The 22,120-nt window shown below is 43.6% G+C and overlaps 1 protein-coding gene across 1 annotated transcript in view; it reads left to right on the top strand.

The window, feature by feature from the left end:
* LOC117749537 (E3 ubiquitin-protein ligase HECW1) overlaps positions 1–22,120 on the top strand; it is a 62,799-nt gene that overhangs the window by 22,173 nt on the left and 18,506 nt on the right. The window contains exons 7-14 of the mRNA XM_034560151.1: positions 8,879–9,021; positions 9,315–9,415; positions 10,460–11,451; positions 11,843–12,425; positions 15,989–16,081; positions 20,172–20,325; positions 21,448–21,551; positions 21,861–21,967. Coding sequence (XP_034416042.1) covers positions 8,879–9,021; positions 9,315–9,415; positions 10,460–11,451; positions 11,843–12,425; positions 15,989–16,081; positions 20,172–20,325; positions 21,448–21,551; positions 21,861–21,967 — 2,277 coding nt within the window. The remainder of the gene's footprint in view (positions 1–8,878; positions 9,022–9,314; positions 9,416–10,459; positions 11,452–11,842; positions 12,426–15,988; positions 16,082–20,171; positions 20,326–21,447; positions 21,552–21,860; positions 21,968–22,120) is intronic.

Genomic DNA, 22,120 nt, shown 5'->3' with positions numbered 1-22,120 from the left:
TTTGACCTCGCCTGTTTACTAATTGGCGTAGCGAACAGAATGGCGGCATCCTTTGAACTGACCATGGAACTAACCTTTAAGGTGTGAATTCATTTGCATGACCAGACTAATAGCCGAGCATTTGTTCTGGGGAGACATGGTTTCTACTGGTCTGGAGACATGGTTCTACTGGTCTGGAGACATGGTTCTACTGGTCTGGAGACATGGGTTCTACTGGTCTGGAGACATGGTTCTACTGGTCTGGAGACTCGAGACAGCCCCGGTCTGTGGCTCCTTGGGAGCTGCACTCCGTCTGTGGAGAGTTCCTCCTTTCTGGCCCCACGATCGTGAACGCTACCTATGAGTATTATCTTTGCCATTAATATTGTTAAACTTTAACTCGAATCCTGAATTTCCTGCGGCCACGGGACCCGGAGCTTTGAACACGAATCTTACAATAGACATGCATGTCATGTGATCACAGGGGTCTATCTAAATGAAATAAGGAAGAAAAAAAAAAAATATATATATATATATATATATAGTGCATCCGGAAAGTATTCACAGCGCTTCACTTTTTCACATTTTGTTATGTTACAGGCCTTATTCCAAAATGGATTAAATTCATTATTTTCCTCAACATTCTACACACAACAACCCATAATGACAAAGTGAAAACTACATTGCTGCATTCATCTTTCCCTCAATCCTGACTAGTCTCCAGTTCCTCCTGCTGAAGAACATCCCACCACCATGCTTCCCTGTAGGGATGGTATTGGCCAGGTGATGAGCAGTGCCTGGTTTCCTCCAGACATGACGCTTGGCATTCAGGCCAAAGAGTTCAATCTTTGTTTCATCAGACCAGAGAATGTTGTTTCTCATGGTCTGAGAGTCCTTCAGGTGCCTTTTGCAAACTCCAGGCGAGCTGTCATGTGCTTTTACTGAGGAGTGGCTTCCGTCTGGCCACTCTACCAAACAGGCCTGATTGTGGAGTGCTGCAGAGATGGTTGTCCTTCTGGAAGGTTCTCCTCTCTTCATCGAACAACACTGGAGCTCTGTCAGAGTGACCATCCGGGTTCCTGGTACCTCCCTGACTAAGGCCCTTCTCCCCCAATCGCTCAGTTCTGGCTGGGCGTCCAACTCTAGGAAGAGTCCTGGTGGTTCCAAACTTCTTCCATTTCCAGATGATGGAGGCCACTGTGCTCATTGGGACTTTCAATGCTGCAGAAATGTTTCTGTACCCTTCCCCAGACCTGTGCCTGCAATACAATTCTGTCTCGGAGGTCTACAGATAATTCCTTGGACTTCATGGCTTGGTTTATGCTCTGATATGCTGTGGTACTTATATCGACAGGTGTGTGTCTTTCTAAATCATGTCCAATCAACTGAATTTAGCACAAGTGGACGCCAATCAAGTAGTAGAAACATCTCAAGGATGATCAGTGGAAACAGGATGCAACCTGAGCTACATGTTGAGTGTCATGGCAAAGCTGTGATACTTGTGTACATGTTATGTTTTCATTCTTTATTTTTAATAGATTTGCAAACATTTGCAAAAAACAGTTTTCACTTTGTCATTATGGGTAGAATGTTGATGAGAAATAATGAATTTAATCCATTTTGGAATAAGGCTGTAACATACAAAATGTGGAAAAAGTGAAGCGCTGTGAATACTTTCCGGATGCACTGTATATATATATATATATTTTGTACATTACCAAATATATATTTGGTAATGTCTGACAACTCCAGTGCATTCAGCGGTTAGGGCAAATACACAGAGCACATATTCACAGTATATGAGTATGTGCATGACCTACATCTTAATAGTATAATTGTAAATCCAGTGTAGCAGGCCCAATAAAAATGAATGACTGTGTGAGGATCAATAGCTTTTAATGGGGAGAGAGGCAGGACCACTGGTGCTGTAGCGTGTGGCGCTGACATGAAGGCCCATTATCTACCTCGTTCCATGTGAGACCAACAGTATCTTCTCTAGCTGCAGCAGTGCAGTGATGAGGTCGCCATTGGTGTACGTGCAGCCGATAATAAATCAGGAGCCAGCTGCCGGAACTGAAGTGGTTTCCTCGTCTCTCCTGGTCCTCTCCTCTACCGCCCTTCTATCTCTCCCTCAGCACTGACATGTTGAATGAAGCCATGTTTCCTGTAACGCCAGCTCAGGAAGGAATCTGGTGTTATTCAGAGCTCTGGTGGGACAGAGAAGAAAACAACAACCATATAGACTTCTTCTAGTTCCATGTCAGCTGCCATGCTAATGCAGTGTGCTCTACCTCCAAGCAGACTGTACAGTCAGAGCAGGCAAGTGACTTGAGCTCTCAGGTCGCTTTAGTGAGCAGTACTACTGCTCCTGTGGCTCTGGGAGGCTTTGTGTGAGAAGATAGCCCTGATGATGTCTAGTGATGCTGTTTGTGTCACTGACACCAGATCAGCCTCCGGTCTGTGCATTCCTGCTGATAACGGTCACCGCTTCACTGTGCTGCAAGTCGCTTCATACATTTGTCTTGTTCTTAATTAGCAAGAGCCTGACTCCTTGACTCCTAAATTGGGTCCTAACAGCATTCTTAAGGGTGAATCTCACGTCTTCCACACAGACTAAACCTCGACTTGTCCTATCCCCCTCTCCTCCCTCCTCTCCTCCCTCTCCTCCTCCCCTCTCCTCCTCCCCTCCTCTCCTCCCTCCTCTCCTCCCTCTCCTCCTCCCCTCTCCTCCTCTCCTCCCTCCTCTCCTCCCCCCTCTCCTCCTCCCTCCTCTTCCTCGAGATTAAACATGGTCCTCTGCTGCTTCCCCTCCCATTTCCTCTCTCTCTCTCCCTCTCACCCTCTTTATTGATTTGTTCCGCATCCTCCACTCACAAACACACACTTTTGCTCCTTCTGCTCCCTCCTGGTGCATCTTGTAAATTATTCACTCCGACTTCCCTTTTCATTGTTCTCCTTCATGCACCCTGCAAGCCTTCTCCTCCTCTTCTTATTTCTTTCTGCCTTTTCTTATTTTATTTCAGTGTGCTCATTTCCTCATCATATTCTCCGTTCTTGGCCTACTGTTTCATTGTTGGTTTTTTTCATCTATCTTTCGGCACTAGGATTTAAACTGAAATATCACAGGACATGGAGGAAACCTTATTTACAGCCAATATGATTGGCTGACTGTCATGCTGGCTGAGGTACAGCTCAAGGACAGCAGATGAAATCTCACACACACACCACACACACACACCACACACACACACACACACACACACACACACACACACACACACAGGTAACAAACTGGAATATACTGTAAGTAAAAACAGAAGCGCAGTGAAGGAGGAGGACCAGAACAAATCTATTGGGGGAATGATCCAATGTTTTTCCTCATTTTCGTGCAAACAAAAAAAATACAAATAAAATGTTGTATCTTAATAAATGCATGTAGAGAAGATATCTTTCAAGGAATCAGAACCTACACATGGTGAGCGATTCATATGTCTTCAGATACTTTTCATCAGGATCAATGATGACTCCAAAACACTTCTGTGGTCCTCTATGAACGTTAACCTCACAGAAGAGACCTCTGTTAAACAAAAGCGTTCTTTATTCTGAAGAAATAACAGATACAGCTTCTTTTTTCTGTGTCCCTGGTGAGTCTTAAAATGTGGCTGTGTGGAGCACCAAGTAGTTCTTTGATGAACGGTGCGAACAGAAGAACACAAGAGAACCCGAATGCGATCAATGGCCGACGAAAATCCCACCCGATGCAGAAAGTGAAGCCAAACACAGGCTGCCTGTCATGAAGTCCTTAGAGATACGTGTGCATAGTAGGTCAACATGGATGTCTCTTTGTTGTGTTGGTCTGCTTCAATGTGTGCACTTTGAAAACAAACTGGAAAAAGTAGTTAAAGTATCAGTTCCAGTGAAGTGCCTGAAAGTACTTTAGTTGTATCTTTCAGTTCATTATGGACACCTGAGCAACAGTCATGTAGTTTGATACCAGTGTTGGTACTTCCCTAAAGCACTGTGCTCTGATGTTTACACATTTATGATGCTGTGAAAATACCCTTTCATAAAGGTCTTTGCAGCGCTACACTCAGAATATCCTTTTCTCTGATCAGGCTAAGTGCTCGAATGTGAGTGTGCACCTCCGCGTCTGTCCACGGCTAATCTCTGCTGCAGCAATCTGCATCATATTTTTGGAGATGGCTTTATGCTCAAGCGCCTCTCGGGTTGCAGCAAAACAACTTTTGCCAGTTTCATACTCCCATTGACTTACAACTCTTCTCGCTCTACTCCTTTTTCCAATATCATAAGCATATCTATTTTGAATCTGACCTTGACATGGGACAGATTGCGGTTGCAAGTGATGCACAATTCAAGGGGCAATCAGCGGCTGTATTCCAATCTTTGTGAAGTCTCCTGACAGGGGCTTTACTGCTATGGTCTAGCTTAGGGTGTCTAATAGTGTATTACAATCTAAATATATATAATGTATCATCTCTATTTGTGCAACTGTAACTAAAGCCTAGTATTTCAGTGAAACACTTACTCAGCATCATCCAATATGTCATTTGTAGCCACAGTGGTCACTGTTCAGGAAAAGTAGCATCATTATTGCACAACAGGATTCAAAACAAACAAAACAGTCTCACACACATGATCTTCAATGATCTAGACAAGACGAACGGACAAAGGGGAATGACATGAACAGGACTTAAATACAGAGGGCTGGTGCAGGTGATTGGACACAGGAGGAAACAATCAGGGACAGGGCAGACAATCACAGGGACAGGAAGTGCAGAGAAACAGAGGACACGAGAGACAAGGACTTCAAAATAAAACAGGAAACACAACACTACAGATCCACTACAGATCCTGACAGAACATAACACACAGCACACCACACTTAGCACATAGCACATAACACATAACACTTAGCACATAACACATAACACATTAAACATAACACATAGCACAAAACACATAACACATAACACTTAGCACATAACACATAACACATAGAACATATCACATAACACATAGTACACCACACATAGTACATAGCACATAGCACATAACACAAAACACATAGAACATAAAACATAACACATGTTAGAACATAACACATAGAACATAGCACATAACACATAGTACACCACACATAGTACATAGCACATAGCACATAACACAAAACACATAGAACATAAAACATAACACATGTTAGAACATAACACATAGAACATAACACATAACACAAAGAACATAACCCATAACACATAGCACATAGAACATAACACATAACACATAGCACATAGAACATAACACAGAACATAACACATAACACATAGCACATAGAACATAACACATAGCACAAAACACATAACACATAACACTTAGCACATAACACATAACACATAGCACATAACACATAACACATAGCACATAACACATAGAACATAACACATAGCACAAAACACATTACACATAACACTTAGCACATAACACATAACACATAGCACATAACACATAACACATAGAACATAACACATAACACATAGAACATAACACATAACACAGAACATAACACATAGCACAAAACACATAACACATAACACTTAGCACATAACACATAACACATAGCACATAACACATAACACATAGCACATAACACATAACACATAGAACATAACACATAACACATAGAACATAACACATAACACAGATCATAACACATAGCACAAAACACATAACACATAACACATAGCACATATAACATAACACATAGCACAAAACACATAACACATAACACTTAGCACATAACACATAACACATAGAACATAGCACATAACACATAGTACACCACACATAGTACATAGCACATAGCACATAACACAAAACACATAGAACATAAAACATAACACATGTTAGAACATAACACATAGAACATAGCACATAACACATAGAACATAGCACATAACACATAACACATAGTACATAGCACATAGCACATAACACATAACACATAGAACATAACACATAACACATAGAACATAACACATAACACATAACCCATTACACATAGCACATAGAACATAACACATAACACATAGAACATAGAACATAACACATAACACATAACACATAACACTTAGCACATAACACATAACACATAGCACATAACACATAACACATAGCACATAACACATAACACATAGAACGTAACACATAGCACAAAACACATAACACATAACACTTAGCACATAACACATAACACATAGCACATAACACATAACACATAGAACATAACACATAACACATAGAACATAACACACAACACAGAACATAACACATAGCACAAAACACATAACACATAACACTTAGCACATAACACATAACACATAGCACATAACACATAACACATAGAACATAACACAGAACATAACACATAACACATAACACATAGCACAAAACACATAACACATAACACATAGCACATAACACATAACACATAGAACATAACACATAACACAGAACATAACACATAGCACAAAACACATAACACATAACACTTAGCACATAACACATAACACATATCACATAACACATAACACATAACACATAACACATAGCACATAACACATAACACTTAGCACACAACACATAACACATAGAACATAACACATAACACATAGAACATAACACATAGCACAAAACACATAACACTTAGCACATAACACATAACACATAGAACATAACACATAACACATAGAACATAACACATATCACAAAACACATAACACATAACACTTAGCACATAACACATAACACATAGAACATAACACATAACACATAGAACATAACACATAACACATAACACATAGCACATAACACATAGAACATAACACATAGCACAAAACACATAACACATAACACTTAACACATAACACATAGAACATAGCACATAACACATAGTACACCACACATAGTACATAGCACATAGCACATAACACAAAACACATAGAACATAAAACATAACACATGTTAGAACATAACACATAGAACATAGCACATAACACATAGTACACCACACATAGTACATAGCACATAGCACATAACACAAAACACATAGAACATAAAACATAACACATGTTAGAACATAACACATAACACATAGAACATAACACATAACACATAGAACATAGCACATAACACATAACACATAGTACATAGCACATAGCACATAACACATAACACATAGAACATAACACATAACACATAGAACATAACACATAACACATAGCACATAGAACATAACACATAACACATAGGACATAGAACATAACACATAACACATAGCACATAACACATAACACATAGAACATAACACATAACACATAACACATAGCACATAGAACATAACACATAACACATAACACATAGAACATAACACATAACACATAGAACATAACACATAACATAACACACAGCACATAACACCTAACACATAGAACATAACACATAACATATAACATAACACACAGCACATAACACCTAACACATAGAACATAACACATAGAACATAACACATAGAACATAACACACAGCACATAACACCTAACACATAGAACATAACACATAACACATAGAACATAACACATAACACAGAACATAACACATAGCACAAAACACATAACACATAACACATAGCACATATAACATAATACATAGCACAAAACACATAACACATAACACTTAGCACATAACACATAACACATAGAACATAGCACATAACACATAGTACACCACACATAGCACATAGCACATAACACATAGCACATAGCACATAACACAAAACACATAGAACATAACACATAACACATAGACCATAGCACATAACACATAACACAGTACATAGCACATAGCACATAACACATAACACATAGAACATAACACATAACACATAGAACATAACACATAGAACATAGAACATAACACATAACACATAGCACATAACACATAACACATAACATAACACATAGAACATAACACATAACACATAGCACATAGAACATAACACCTAACACATAACACATAACACATAACACATAGAACATAACACATACCACATAGAACATAACACATAGAACATAACACATAACACATAACATAACACACAGCACATAACACCTAACACATAGAACATAACACATAACACATAACATAACACACAGCACATAACACCTAACACATAACACATAACACACATAACATAACACATAACACATAACACATATAACATAACACATAGAACATAACACATAACACATAGAACATAACACATAGAACATAACACATAGAACATAACACACAGCACATAACACATAACACATAGAACATAACACATAGAACATAACACATAACACATAGAACATAACACATAGAACATAACACACAGCACATAACACCTAACACATAGAACATAACACATAACACATAGAACATAACACATAACACATAACACATAACCCATAGAACATAACACATAACACATAGAACATAACACACAGCACATAACACCTAACACATAACACATAACTCACATAACATAACACATAACACATAACACATATAACATAACACATAACACATAACATAACACACAGCACATAACACCTAACACATAGAACATAACACATAACACATAGAACATAACACATAAAACATAGCACATAACACATAACACATAGCACATAACACCTAACACATATAACATAACACATAACACATAACATAACACACAGCACACCTAGCCCTGCAGATACATATATATATTTTTCCTTGTCACATAGTCCCGGCTGCAGTATATTTCCTACAAAACTCTCTCCTCTGCTTCTTTCTCCAGAGGTTCAACTTCGTGTCTCTGCCCACTGACGTCCTGGAGATCGAGGTAAAGGACAAGTTTGCCAAGAGTCGGCCAATCATCAAGCGTTTCCTTGGGAAGCTCGCCGTCCCCGTCCAGAGGCTGCTGGAAAAACACGCCATTGGGTAAGCCCAAACACCACAGCACACACAGGAATGCAGCAAAGCTGTAAGAGTCTCGTAGGACCGTGTTCGTCATCAGTCCACATATGACTCCAGTACATGATTTAAGTGGAGCTGTGGAAGCTTTCCCACATCCACGAGCCCACACACACAGAGGATGAGATGGAGGATGCGGGGGCCAATTTCAAACTCACATGGCCATCTGATTTTAGCTCTCATTTCAGTGGCCATGTTTCACTTCTCTGCTCTTTCCGTTGGCACTCTATTCACCGTCCCTCTCTGTCTTCTGTCCACAGGGATCGGGTAGTGAGCTACTCTCTGGGTCGCAGGTTGCCAACGGATCACGTCTGCGGTCAGCTGCAGTTCCGCTTCGAGCTGATCTCCTCTATTCACCCAGGTACATCAGGCAAGAGACCATCCAGCAATCATTTATCTAAATATATATACATGTACACAAACATGCATGTATACATACATACCTGCATGTACACAAACAGATTATTAATAAGAGGGAGAACAATTATAATAATACATACATTATATATGTATATATATATATACAATATATAGACAAATAAAGTACAATTATTAAATAAATGATTAAATATTAAATAAATACAAATAAAATAAACAGACTTTGGCAAAAGTCTCAATTGTTTAAACTCTGAGGTACAATGTCACACAGGTCCTCCTTTGGATAAAAGAGTGCATTTTCAGTTGTACATTTTCAGTAAGATTTTAATAACCATGTCATTTAAAAAGGATAAGCGGTGAGGTGGCAGGTTTCTCATTGTTAGTTTGAAGTCATTGGCTAAAGAATGGTCCTCAGTGGATGACAACAGCTGTAGCTAAATCATATGAAGCATCCAGCATGCACAGATCTCAGATTCATCTTTGAGTTTCACGTACGTCTGACTTAGTTACCCCTTGTACATTGAAGCAGAACCCAGTTGCTGATTAACTTCATTCATTCGGGGGGTTTCTGCAATTAAGTGTGAGTAAATAATCCATGGTTATGAATTCAATTCAGTTAATGACACATGTACAGCCCATAATCACAAAGGGCTTGACAGAAGAGGTCATACAGCATACAACCTCCTCTGTCCCAGGACCCTCACTGGGCTGGAGGAGTTTCTACATATGTGATCGGCTGCTGTTCTCTGAAGATACTTGAGTCTAAAGACTTGAAGTATGAGATGAAAACAAATACGGAGCTCACCACACATCTATATTCCGCTGTGCACCGGAATCCCCGACCAAACTGTCAGCGGTTATGTTGCATTCTGGGTGATGTAGGCACCCGGCTTTGAAAAGTAATATTCCTCGCTCAGCTGCATTGTTTTTGTGTAACACTCAAACTAGTCCATGCTTCAAGTATCAAGAATATGATGGACACCAGCCAATTTAACGGCAACAACCTCTCCATGTGTTCTGTCCTCAGATGATGAGGAGATCTCCCTGGTCATGGAGGCAGCCGGTCCTGAGCGGGGCAATGACAGCCACGCCGCCGATGCACATGACGATGACACACTAAGCGTGGGACCTGACATGCCCGACCTCCCCCTGGACGCCCCCCACGACCCCGAGACCTCAGTGCCGCCAGCCTCCGCAGCGAAAGCCCCCCAACCGGAGGAGCCTCTTCCTGCCGAGACGGCGGAGCCTGAGGCGATGCCGGTGGAGCGAGAAGCTGCAGAGGAGGAGAGCACAGTGAGGGAGGAGCCCCCGTCTGCGGAGCCACAGGTGGAGCAGGAGGAGGCGGCCCTGGCTGAACAGCAGGAGGAGAGCAGTGGAGATTGGGGAGGAGGGGAGGAGGGGCCGCAGAAGGGAGAGGAGGAGGGGTGGGGGGAGCAAGGAGCAGAGTCTGCACCACAAGTTGAGGAGGAGACGACAGTAGAAGAAGAAGATGAGGCTGGGGAGGAAACACAGCCAAAGCCCGACTCTGACATTCCCGCAGTAGAATCAGCAAACAGTGGGGGTGCTTCTATGGAGGCCCCCACCGAGGGAAACGGCACATCCCAGGAGCCCTCTGCAGAGCAAGCTGAAGGGGCCCCACAGGAGGTAACAGAGGGAGAGGACAGAGGTGGCGTCCCCTGCGCCTGCCAATCCATCTTCGTAAACTACAACTCCCATGCTCCCGCCCGCCGCAAGAACCGCCCCTGCTCCCTCCCGGTGTCAGAACTGGAGACGGTGATCGCGTCGGCCTGCGGCGAGCCAGAGACGCCCCGGTCCCACTACATCCGGATCCACCACCTCCTCCACAGTCTCCCCTCGGCCCAGCACAGAACCCTGAGCCAGGAGGAGGAGGAGACCGGGGAGGGAGAGAATACGAGCAACCAAGACACCACCTCCACATCACCAACACTTAAAACCTCCAAAGAGGAGGAGGGGCAGGAGGAGGAGGAAGAGGATGACACAACCCACTCTCCCTCTCAGGTACGGCCAGTTTATGGACAGAGGTGGGTGGTGTCGCCAAACACTGTACTCAAGTTATTGTAGAATAACAAGAAGCTGTGACATGTTTTTAAGATGTAAACTAAATGATAGCACTGTACTGGGGTCACTAAATATTGGGTCTCTAAAAGCCCAATAGTTTATGTGGCATTACCTATCTTTGGTTGTTGAGGACATTGCATACCTTGACAAGCTATAACTTCTGTGTGCACACTTTCAAACGTTCGTTTCAATGCTGCGTCAATGCTGTCGTCAATGGGAAGTGGTGATGTCCTTTGTCCCTTTCAGCATATTTCAGATGGACTCAGACAATCAACCCCGGTGACTTTCCATGACGTCCAGTTGTGAGTTTAAAGGTTTGTGTTTCCTGCAGGTCCCAGAGTGTCCAGGCCCCTGCTGCCGCCGCTCCCTACCGCGCAGCCTCTCCATTGAACGTCTCTCTGAGCTCAACCAGCTCCTGGAGGGTGATGGAGGAGGAGGAGGAGGAGGACACACCGCCGTCAGGAGGATCTCTCCCTCCTGCCTGGAGAGCGAGGAGGGGGATTCCAGCAACGGAGGAGGGAGAAGAGTCGGCGGGAGCACCCACAGACACCCGGGCGAGAACGAGTGTGAGTTTTGCGACACCTCCTGCTACAGCACCTCCTGCTACAGCACCTCCTGCTACAGCACGTCGTGCTACAGCAACTCGGGCTACGAGGGGAGGAGCCGCTTCTGTAGCCACACCCGCCTCTCCTCCGTGGACAGCAACAGGCTCTCCGGCAGCACCGTGTTCTCCTCCCAGGACGAAGACGAGGACGAGGAGAGCGCCTTTGAGTCGGTACCGGACACCGGGCGCATGCCGGAGGGCCAGGAGGTGGGTGGGGCAGGAGGAGAGAGGAGGACGGGGCGGTTGAAGGAGGCCAGGAGACGAGAGGAGGGGGAGCCGGCTGTGGCCGGGCCCAGCGATGGAAACACCGGTGAGATGAAACACAACTTGTAATTGGTTGTCAGCTTCATTCTGGGTTCAGACTGTAACATGAGGGTCTTCATTACGACAGCGGGCCTCTGGGTTTGACTTCATTTCACTTCCTTAAATTAAAGAGCGCTTTCAATTACACACATCGGATCTTTACATTTTAAGGTCGAAACGACTTATTGTGAGATGGTGAGATCAGTGTCAACTATAAAAGTAAGGGAGAAGCATTTGGAAGTTATTAATAATAATTCACAATTTAAATTCTGAATAAGGAAGCATTATTAGCTAGTAAACTAAATAATATATTTGTATTTGTGTGATTAGTCAAGTGCTACACTCCAGGCTCCATAACCATAAAGCATGCAAATAGAAATCACCACTGTTAATATATTAAAGACAGGCTTTTATTCCTTATTTTCACATTATTTTAGTCAGAACACTTCCCATATGTTTACTTGTCGTCTTGATTATGTAATAGGTCCACTTTACTTTACATTTTAAATCTCTGTTAAGCTACATTAATGTCACTCAGCACTTGCTGCTCAGATGTTTCCTATTAAAAGCAATGTAGCAGCTCACGTTCCATCAGGGAGACCCAACGGACTGGTGACAACAGACTGGTGACAACAGACTGGTGACAACAGACTGGTGACAACACACTGGTGACAACGGACTGGTGACAACGGACTGGTGACAACACACTGGTGACAACGGACTGGTGACAACGGACTGGTGACAACACACTGGTGACAACGGACTGGTGACAACGGACTGGTGACAACGGACTGGTGACAACAGACTGGTGACAACAGACTGGTGACAACACACTGGTGACAACGGACTGGTGACAACGGACTGGTGACAACACACTGGTGACAACGGACTGGTGACAACGGACTGGTGACAACGGACTGGTGACAACGGACTGGTGACAACGGACTGGTGACAACGGACTGGTGACAACGGACTGGTGACAACGGACTGGTGACAACGGACTGGTGACAACGGACTGGTGACAACACACTGGTGACAACGGACTGGTGACAACGGACTGGTGACAACAGACTGGTGACAACAGACTGGTGACAACAGACTGGTGACAACAGACTGGTGACAACAGACTGGTGACAACACACTGGTGACAACGGACTGGTGACAACGGACTGGTGACAACGGACTGGTGACAACGGACTGGTGACAACGGACTGGTGACAACGGACTGGTGACAACAGACTGGTGACAACAGACTGGTGACAACAGACTGGTGACAACACACTGGTGACAACGGACTGGTGACAACGGACTGGTGACAACGGACTGGTGACAACAGACTGGTGACAACAGACTGGTGACAACACACTGGTGACAACAGACTGCTGCTGACCACAGCAGACATGAACGAGATGGTGGGGCTCGATGTCTGTAGAGAGATCCGTCGATCTCTCCGGCCCACAGGCCCCTTTTTACTGATGCAATACTAATAAACATACCATGTTGATTTCATTTACACCAGCTATTACCTGGGAAATGCCTATCATGCTTGTACAGATGCTCCATTTCAAACGTAACGATGAAATAGAATAAGTAATAATGGACTGTGAGCAGCTTTGGTCTGAGCAGTTCCGTGTGGTCTCCTCGTTTCACTGGATCGCTCCTCATATTTTTTACTGGATGTGTACATTTTATGACTGTGATAGAAAAGTAGTTCTCACACACCCACAAAGTGAAACCCCCTGCAGTCAGCAGACAGACAACTTTGTTCTTTCATATTTGTTTCCCCTTTCTCTCCCCATCAACACACAACATACTCCACCTGAACGTTTTCTTTCTCACACATTTATTTAGCTCATTTTGTCCGGGTGTCTGCATCCCACAGTTTGAATGAGCATATTGTGTCACACAGACGATAGCTCTGAAATAATGCCGTGTGAAAAACTGTCCCACCTGTGTAAATCCTAAATGCTGATTATTGATCAAAGTGCAGCAGATTAAGTAAGGACGTGAGTGAACTGCTGTGGTGAGTCGTAGCTATTTAAAGATCTGTGTGTGTCATTGTGTGAGTGCTGCTTTAGGGTCAATCTGTTGGATTGAGAGTCCGCTCTGTGGGAGTGAACTGAAAACACAAGTGATTTAAATCAAATGGTCAATGGACCTGTACTTGTGTTTCTCTTTTCTAGTCTTTTAACCACTCAAAGCTCTTCAACACTACATGACATCATTCACGCATTCACTCACTGATGGGAGGAGCTAAGGTTACACCTGCACATCAGCAGTATCTAACATAAACACACATTCACTCCCCGTGGGCACAGCTACAGGAGACATTTGGGGTTGTCTTGCTCAAGGACACATCGACATGGACCAGTGGCTCCAGGGATCGAACTGCCGATCCTCTGATTGAAGAACGACCCTGATCACCACTGAGCCACAGTCACCAATTATTATCAAGTCATTATCACTTTAGAAAGATAATAATCCACTCTTTACTAAGTTTTCACTTCATGTTTCCTTCCCAATACCTGAACTGGCGTATTGACTGATGAATGAATGTGAATGTTAGAATCTTCTTTTATTTTCTAGTTTGACAATATTGCCAGCTATGGTGCTAGCTATGGTGCTAGCTATGATGCTAGCTATGGTGCCAGCTATGATGCTAGCTATGATGCTAGCTATGGTGCCAGCTATGGTGCCAGCTATGATGCTAGCTATGGTGCTAGCTTTGGTGCTAGCTTTGGTGCTAGCTATGATGCTAGCTATGGTGCCAGCTATGATGCTAGCTATGATGCTAGCTATGGTGCCAGCTATGGTGCTAGCTATGATGCTAGCTATGCTATCTATGGCTAACATTACACTCTGCTGGCACCGACCAGCACTGCACATGTGTCACAACTATACATACAACTATGTTGAGTGTGTCCAACCCAAGGAGGTCCTCTTTTCCCAGCCTTGGAGAACAAGAGCTCATAGATAGATCTACAGAGCAGATCATATGTCATGGCTTTGCATTAACACCTGCTGTTATCGATGCATTCAAGGCATCTGTGTTCTTTCCACATACTGATGACTTCTTATTTGTGATATGCGTAGGTATGGATGGTGCTGGTGGTGTTATTGGGGGGGGGGTTGCCTTGCTCAAGGGCACCTCTTCCACTCCCAGTCCATTCACCATACCTGGTCCGTGTGGGGACTTGAACTGGTGACCCTCCAGCTGTATTTTAATTTGTCTTCGTTTTTAACCAGGCAATATCGTTTCAGTATGTTCTTCTTGAAATATATCGTTTTTATTTTCTCATTTGTTTTTACTGCTTATTTCTGTTTTTGGTTTTGGTTGACAATATAAACTGTATTTCCAGTTTCGGAACAGGACACAAATCATGCACTGTAAAACATTATGGCTTTCCCAATAAACAATTTTAGTTATCGGGTTAAATTCAAACCAGATAATATATATATTGATCCATAATATTGCATCCTCAGCATTTCCTAGCCTGCCGGGTGGTTGTGGTGCGCCCCCCCCCGGCCTCATGGTCATTTATCCCGTCCTGTCTCTCTGATGTCCTGTAGGCTCCTCCCCTCCTGTCGGCCACCCTCCAGTGCTGCGACCCAGCCATGACCTAAACCATTTTCCTGCTGCCACTGACCAAGCCTTACCTCCAAGTAAGAAGCAACGCCTCACAGTCTTACTCTGGAGCCACACCCCGACACCTTGGTCTGCCGTCACTGTGGCTGCATGTGCATGTTTCAGTCCAGTGCATGCTGCCACCTGAGTGTGTGTGTGTGTGTGTGTGTGTGAGAGCTGCCCAATCACATTCCATCTCCTGTGTGTTTGCCGCCACCATGTCCCCATGTCACCCCCCCTAGCACGCCTCCTTTAGGTGTATCTGTCCTGCTGATTGGCTCATGGTTGGACCTGTACGCGCTGGTCTACGCTGTCGGGAGGCCAGAGCTACTCTTGTTACATCGTCCAACGGAGAGTCCCCAGCCAGTGGGCTGGTTCCCTTTGTGCGCAACATCTCTCAATACATGAGACTGTTTTCAGTTTGTCCAGATTCATAACATAGATGTATAGTTCATAACCTTCATTATATCAACGCCTCTATTCGTCTGTGTAATCCATGCACGGATAAAAAGCAACCGTTTGTGGTTTTTGGGGAAGTTCGATACTGGAACGGCTGCTTGCCAAACAGCAGCCGTTGTCTTCTTGTTGTTTCACAGCTCAGAAGTGCTGAGTGGATGGATAATAATGGTCAAATAGCGGCAGCACTTAACTCATCTTGAAACAACACCATTACCGGTTTTTAATATCCATTGTTGGCTAGTTTCTGCCTGTGCTGCCGGTCCAAACACCAATATAGATCCTCTTATGTCAGTCTCAAAAATGAAACTATTGTGTTCCAAAAATGTCTGATTTCCCACGAGCCCGTTCACTTCTGTGTATATTAGAACTGTTATATTTGTGTCTTCAATGGGAAATGTTGTGGATCGTCTTCTTAGTGCCACCTCGGTCGAGCTCTGAAGCTGAGCCGGTCTGAATCCTAAAGAGCCAAGCTACCGTCATTAGCAAGTGCAACTTGTTTCATTCGCACAACCCAGATTTTTGTAAATGGCAGCCCACGAAACTGCCTGCAGTGGCAACAGGAACAGAGGAAAGGACCTGGGACCAAGAAGTGAGCCGGGTCAAGCAGAGCCGGGCCATGAAGGGCTCATATGCCTGCTCTTATCCACACCCTCATGCACATGACGGCCACCCCTCGTTTCCTGCTGTCTACTTTGGGTTGTGTGACAAAGAGCGGTGGAAGCAGTGGCTTCGCTTCATTGAGGCAATGACTGTGCTTTAAAACCCTCCTTAGTGGAGTCACAGCGTGACTCATGAAAAAGTCCATAAATCCCATTGGAAATCAAAGTAAAAACAATATGCCTTATAATGCAAGAACTTGAAATATGCATTTGTTTAAATTAGTGAAAACTAATATTACAGGCTACAAAACAACTCCTCTACTCTATGGCACCAATATACTTGCTGTGTACCTCCCCAAAGCATCATGGGAAATGCAGTTCCAGAACTTTGAGGATTGTTGACCCCAACATAAAAGTAAGACAAAGAAAGTGAGTGACATTAATGTTTTTGTTAATGTTAACCCATCAATGTTCATGTGGGGGTGCACATCTCTGTATTTTGTAAAATGGTGCAGGACTACATGTACACCACCCAGACCACCTGAAGGAGCAGGACTACATGTACACCACCCAGACCACCTGAAGGATCAGGACTACATGTACACCACCCAGACCACCTGAAGGATCAGGACTACATGTACACCACCCAGACCACCTGAAGGAGCAGGACTACATGTACACCACCCAGACCACCTGAAGGATCAGGACTACATGTACACCACCCAGACCACCTGAAGGATCAGGACTACATGTACACCACCCAGACCACCTGAAGGATCAGGACTACATGTACACCACCCAGACCACCTGAAGGATCAGGACTACATGTACACCACCCAGACCACCTGAAGGAGCAGGACTACATGTACACCACCCAGACCACCTGAAGGATCAGGACTACATGTACACCACCCAGACCACCTGAAGGATCAGGACTACATGTACACCACCCAGACCACCTGAAGGAGCAGGACTACATGTACACCACCCAGACCACCTGAAGGATCAGGACTACATGTACACCACCCAGACCACCTGAAGGAGCAGGACTACATGTACACCACCCAGACCACCTGAAGGATCAGGACTACATATACACCACCCAGACCACCTGAAGGATCAGGACTACATGTACACCACCCAGACCACCTGAAGGATCAGGACTATATGTACACCACCCAGACCACCTGAAGGAGCAGGACTACATGTACACCACCCAGACCACCTGAAGGATCAGGACTACATGTACACCACCCAGACCACCTGAAGGAGCAGGACTACATGTACACCACCCAGACCACCTGAAGGATCAGGACTACATGTACACCACCCAGACCACCTGAAGGATCAGGACTACATGTACACCACCCAGACCACCTGAAGGAGCAGGACTACATGTACACCACCCAGACCACCTGAAGGATCAGGACTACATGTACACCACCCAGACCACCTGAAGGATCAGGACTACATGTACACCACCCAGACCACCTGAAGGAGCAGGACTACATGTACACCACCCAGACCACCTGAAGGAGCAGGACTACATGTACACCACCCAGACCACCTGAAGGATCAGGACTACATGTACACCACCCAGACCACCTGAAGGATCAGGACTACATGTACACCACCCAGACCACCTGAAGGATCAGGACTACATGTACACCACCCAGACCACCTGAAGGATCAGGACTACATGTACACCACCCAGACCACCTGAAGGATCAGGACTACATGTACACCACCCAGACCACCTGAAGGAGCAGGACTACATGTACACCACCCAGACCACCTGAAGGATCAGGACTACATGTACACCACCCAGACCACCTGAAGGAGCAGGACTACATGTACACCACCCAGACCACCTGAAGGAGCAGGACTACATGTACACCACCCAGACCACCTGAAGGAGCAGGACTACATGTACACCACCCAGACCACCTGAAGGAGCAGAACTACATGTACACCACCCAGACCACCTGAAGGAGCAGGACTACATGTACACCACCCAGACCACCTGAAGGATCAGGACTACATGTACACACTTAAGTGCTGTAAAGACTTTTGTTTTGAGAATGGAAGGAAAGGGAGTGTAAGAGGGAGTTTGGATTTTTACTGGCCGCTGTCTAAACACTGTTTAATGCTGTTTAACGCTGTCTAAACACTGTTTAATGCTATTTAAACACTGTTTAACACTCTTTAACCACTGTCTAAACACTGTTTAAACACTGTCTAAACACTGTTTAAACACTGTTAACCGCTGTCTAAACACTGTTTAATGCTGTTTAATGCTGTCTAAACACTGTTTAATGCTGTTTAACCGCTGTCTAAACACTGTTTAAACACTGTTAACCGCTGTCTAAACACTGTTTAATGCTGTTTAATGCTGTCTAAACACTGTTTAATACTGTTTAACATTGTCTAAACACTGTTTAATACTGTTTAATGCTGTTTAAAGCTGTCTAAACACTGTTTAACACTCTTTAACCACTGTCTAAACACTGTTTAATGCAGTCTACTGTGGACACTGAGAGTTAGATTTTGAGCTTGAGATTTTGAGAAGAGCTTATTATTCTCTCTAACATTTGCTCCGTAGCCTTGGATCCTACCACCAATCAGCTGTTCAGAAAAGACCTGAGAGCCCTGGGGATGTTGGAGGGAGGCGGGCATCAGCCCATGCATGAAGGGATTAGTTATCCACTCAGTCTTGGTCTAATGATGTGCATACGGCATCAAAGTCGTGGGAAAGTGAAAGTAGAAAGTCAGTCCTTGTAAGTGGCTGGCGGTCAAAGCTAAAGAATATCCTTGAGGGATTTAGAGTGAGTGCATATGAAAGGGAGAATTTCGTGTGCTATTTCGCTATTTCGTGTAGTTTATTTCACTTCTAAATTAGCTATCCCTGTTTTCTAGTTGATCCAAATACTACAATGTGACTTATTGTAAAAGAAAAAAAGAAAAAAGCTTCAGATCTTGTTAATTTTCTCCATTTGTCTTCAGGGGTCATGACATTAAGACACGGTTTGTTTGCATCCGACTGACTTCCCCCTCCTGTGTGTTGCCGCAGACTGGGAAGCTCGCATCGACAGCCACGGCAGAGTCTTCTACGTGGACCATGTCAACCGGACCACGACCTGGCAGAGACCCGTCCACAGCAGCAAGTGTAACCACGGCATCCCCCGCTCCGGCTCCACGCAGCAGATGGAGCAGCTCAACAGGAGGTCAGACTGGGACCACGTGGTTGGAGGAGACACTGTGGCCCGACTGTAACACAGTCTCTACTCAGCATATTCGTTTCTCCTTTTCAATGTTTAAGTTGTTACAACATAGCTCTGTCATCATGTTGTAACTACATGCATCCTTGCTTTAATGAGATGCATTGCGTAATATCGAGAACTCAACAAGGAAGGGGAAAAGTGCAGGTCTGGTTTCTAGGTCTGTTCTAACTAGTTTTTTCTCCTGTGCTTGAGACTTAAGAGAAGGGGTCAAAAGGGTTTAGCCAGAATGTCGTCATGTTCTCAAGTTGTGTCAGGTGAGAGTGGTGCTGGTGCACCTCCGCCTCGTGTGGCTGTCACCAGTATTACAACAACAAACATTTAGGAAAATCCTCCTGGCACAGATGAGAACATATGTAGGGGGGAGCAGGACTTGCGTTATATCATGGAACATTTTTTTATATTAGTTATATTGTGACAATAATCTTTTAAAGAAAAACTAAACTGTATTACATTCGTCATATTACATATTTTACAAACATACATGCAATTTAGTCTGAGAGCGACTGGGTTCTGTGTCTAGCTCAAGGACAAGACACGTGAATCTTGTTGCTCATTAAATCATACGTATATTTTTAATATGAAAACACAGTGAAGTGCCTGATTGTATATATATTTTTATATGTATATCTATATACAACTAAATATATATCTATATACAGTAAATATATATATATATATATATATATATGGCGAGAGATATATATCTGTATATATAGATATAGATATATATATATATATATATATATATATATATATATATATATATATATATATATATATATATATATATATATATATATAAATATATATATATATATATATATATATATATATATATATATACACACGTTTGTTTTGTTAATGTCAACCAAACACTAATGTTGAGCTGAACCAGGCAATGAGAGAGGTGGAGTTAGGCATCTGGTGAAGTGATCCTTACCAACAGTGACGTGTCTCTTGGTGAACGCTGCAGACAGCCCTCATTATGAACCCAGTCATACTTCACAAGCAAAAGAGTCCCGTGTTCCTCCTCCTGTATTAGAGGACGACTTGTTGTCTGTGCAGGTACCAGAACATCCAGAGGACCATGGCCACAGAGGAGGACGGTGGGAGTCCCCGGTTGGAGCGGAGCGGCAGCACGGAGACTGACTGTGATGCGCCTCAGACAGGTACAGAGCCTCCTCACAGCTACACTGAGCTCACCTGTGCTTGGTCATGCCAGCTACACAACAGGCTACAGGGATACACCGGTTAGGGTTGTGTTCATGCATACCTGTGGGACCACTGTTTCCCTCTTTGAAGGCATAAATACACATGCTGTTTAGTGACAGTGTCATTTACAATCTTCTGATGCAGTACTTTTTGATGTTGAATTGCATTTTCATCTTTAGTACTTCTAATGACGCAGTGAAAACCGCTCACAGCTCTTCAGCGCTTAGGAATACAGAGAGAGGACTTCATCTATCTTCTGTCTGCAGGCCCCGCCTCCCCCGTCAATCACCAGAAGATCAGCCATCTCCTCCAATCACCTGCCGTCAAGTTCATCACACACCCAGAATTCTTCACTGTGTTGCACAGTAACTATGTGAGTCCACACACACACTCATACCTATTTACAGTGTAGTGTGCTCATTATGGTTATTATTTATTATTTATGTGTTAGACCAGTTTATCATTATATAATGCTTCCCATGCTGAATCTATATCTATATCTATATTCAGCCTCAAAATGGTGTCT

This window comes from Cyclopterus lumpus, chromosome 20, assembly GCF_009769545.1.
Source record: "Cyclopterus lumpus isolate fCycLum1 chromosome 20, fCycLum1.pri, whole genome shotgun sequence".
Lineage (NCBI taxonomy): Eukaryota > Metazoa > Chordata > Actinopteri > Perciformes > Cyclopteridae > Cyclopterus > Cyclopterus lumpus.
The sequence above is the reverse complement of the archived record's forward strand: the minus strand, read 5'-3'. Positions and strand labels throughout refer to the sequence as shown.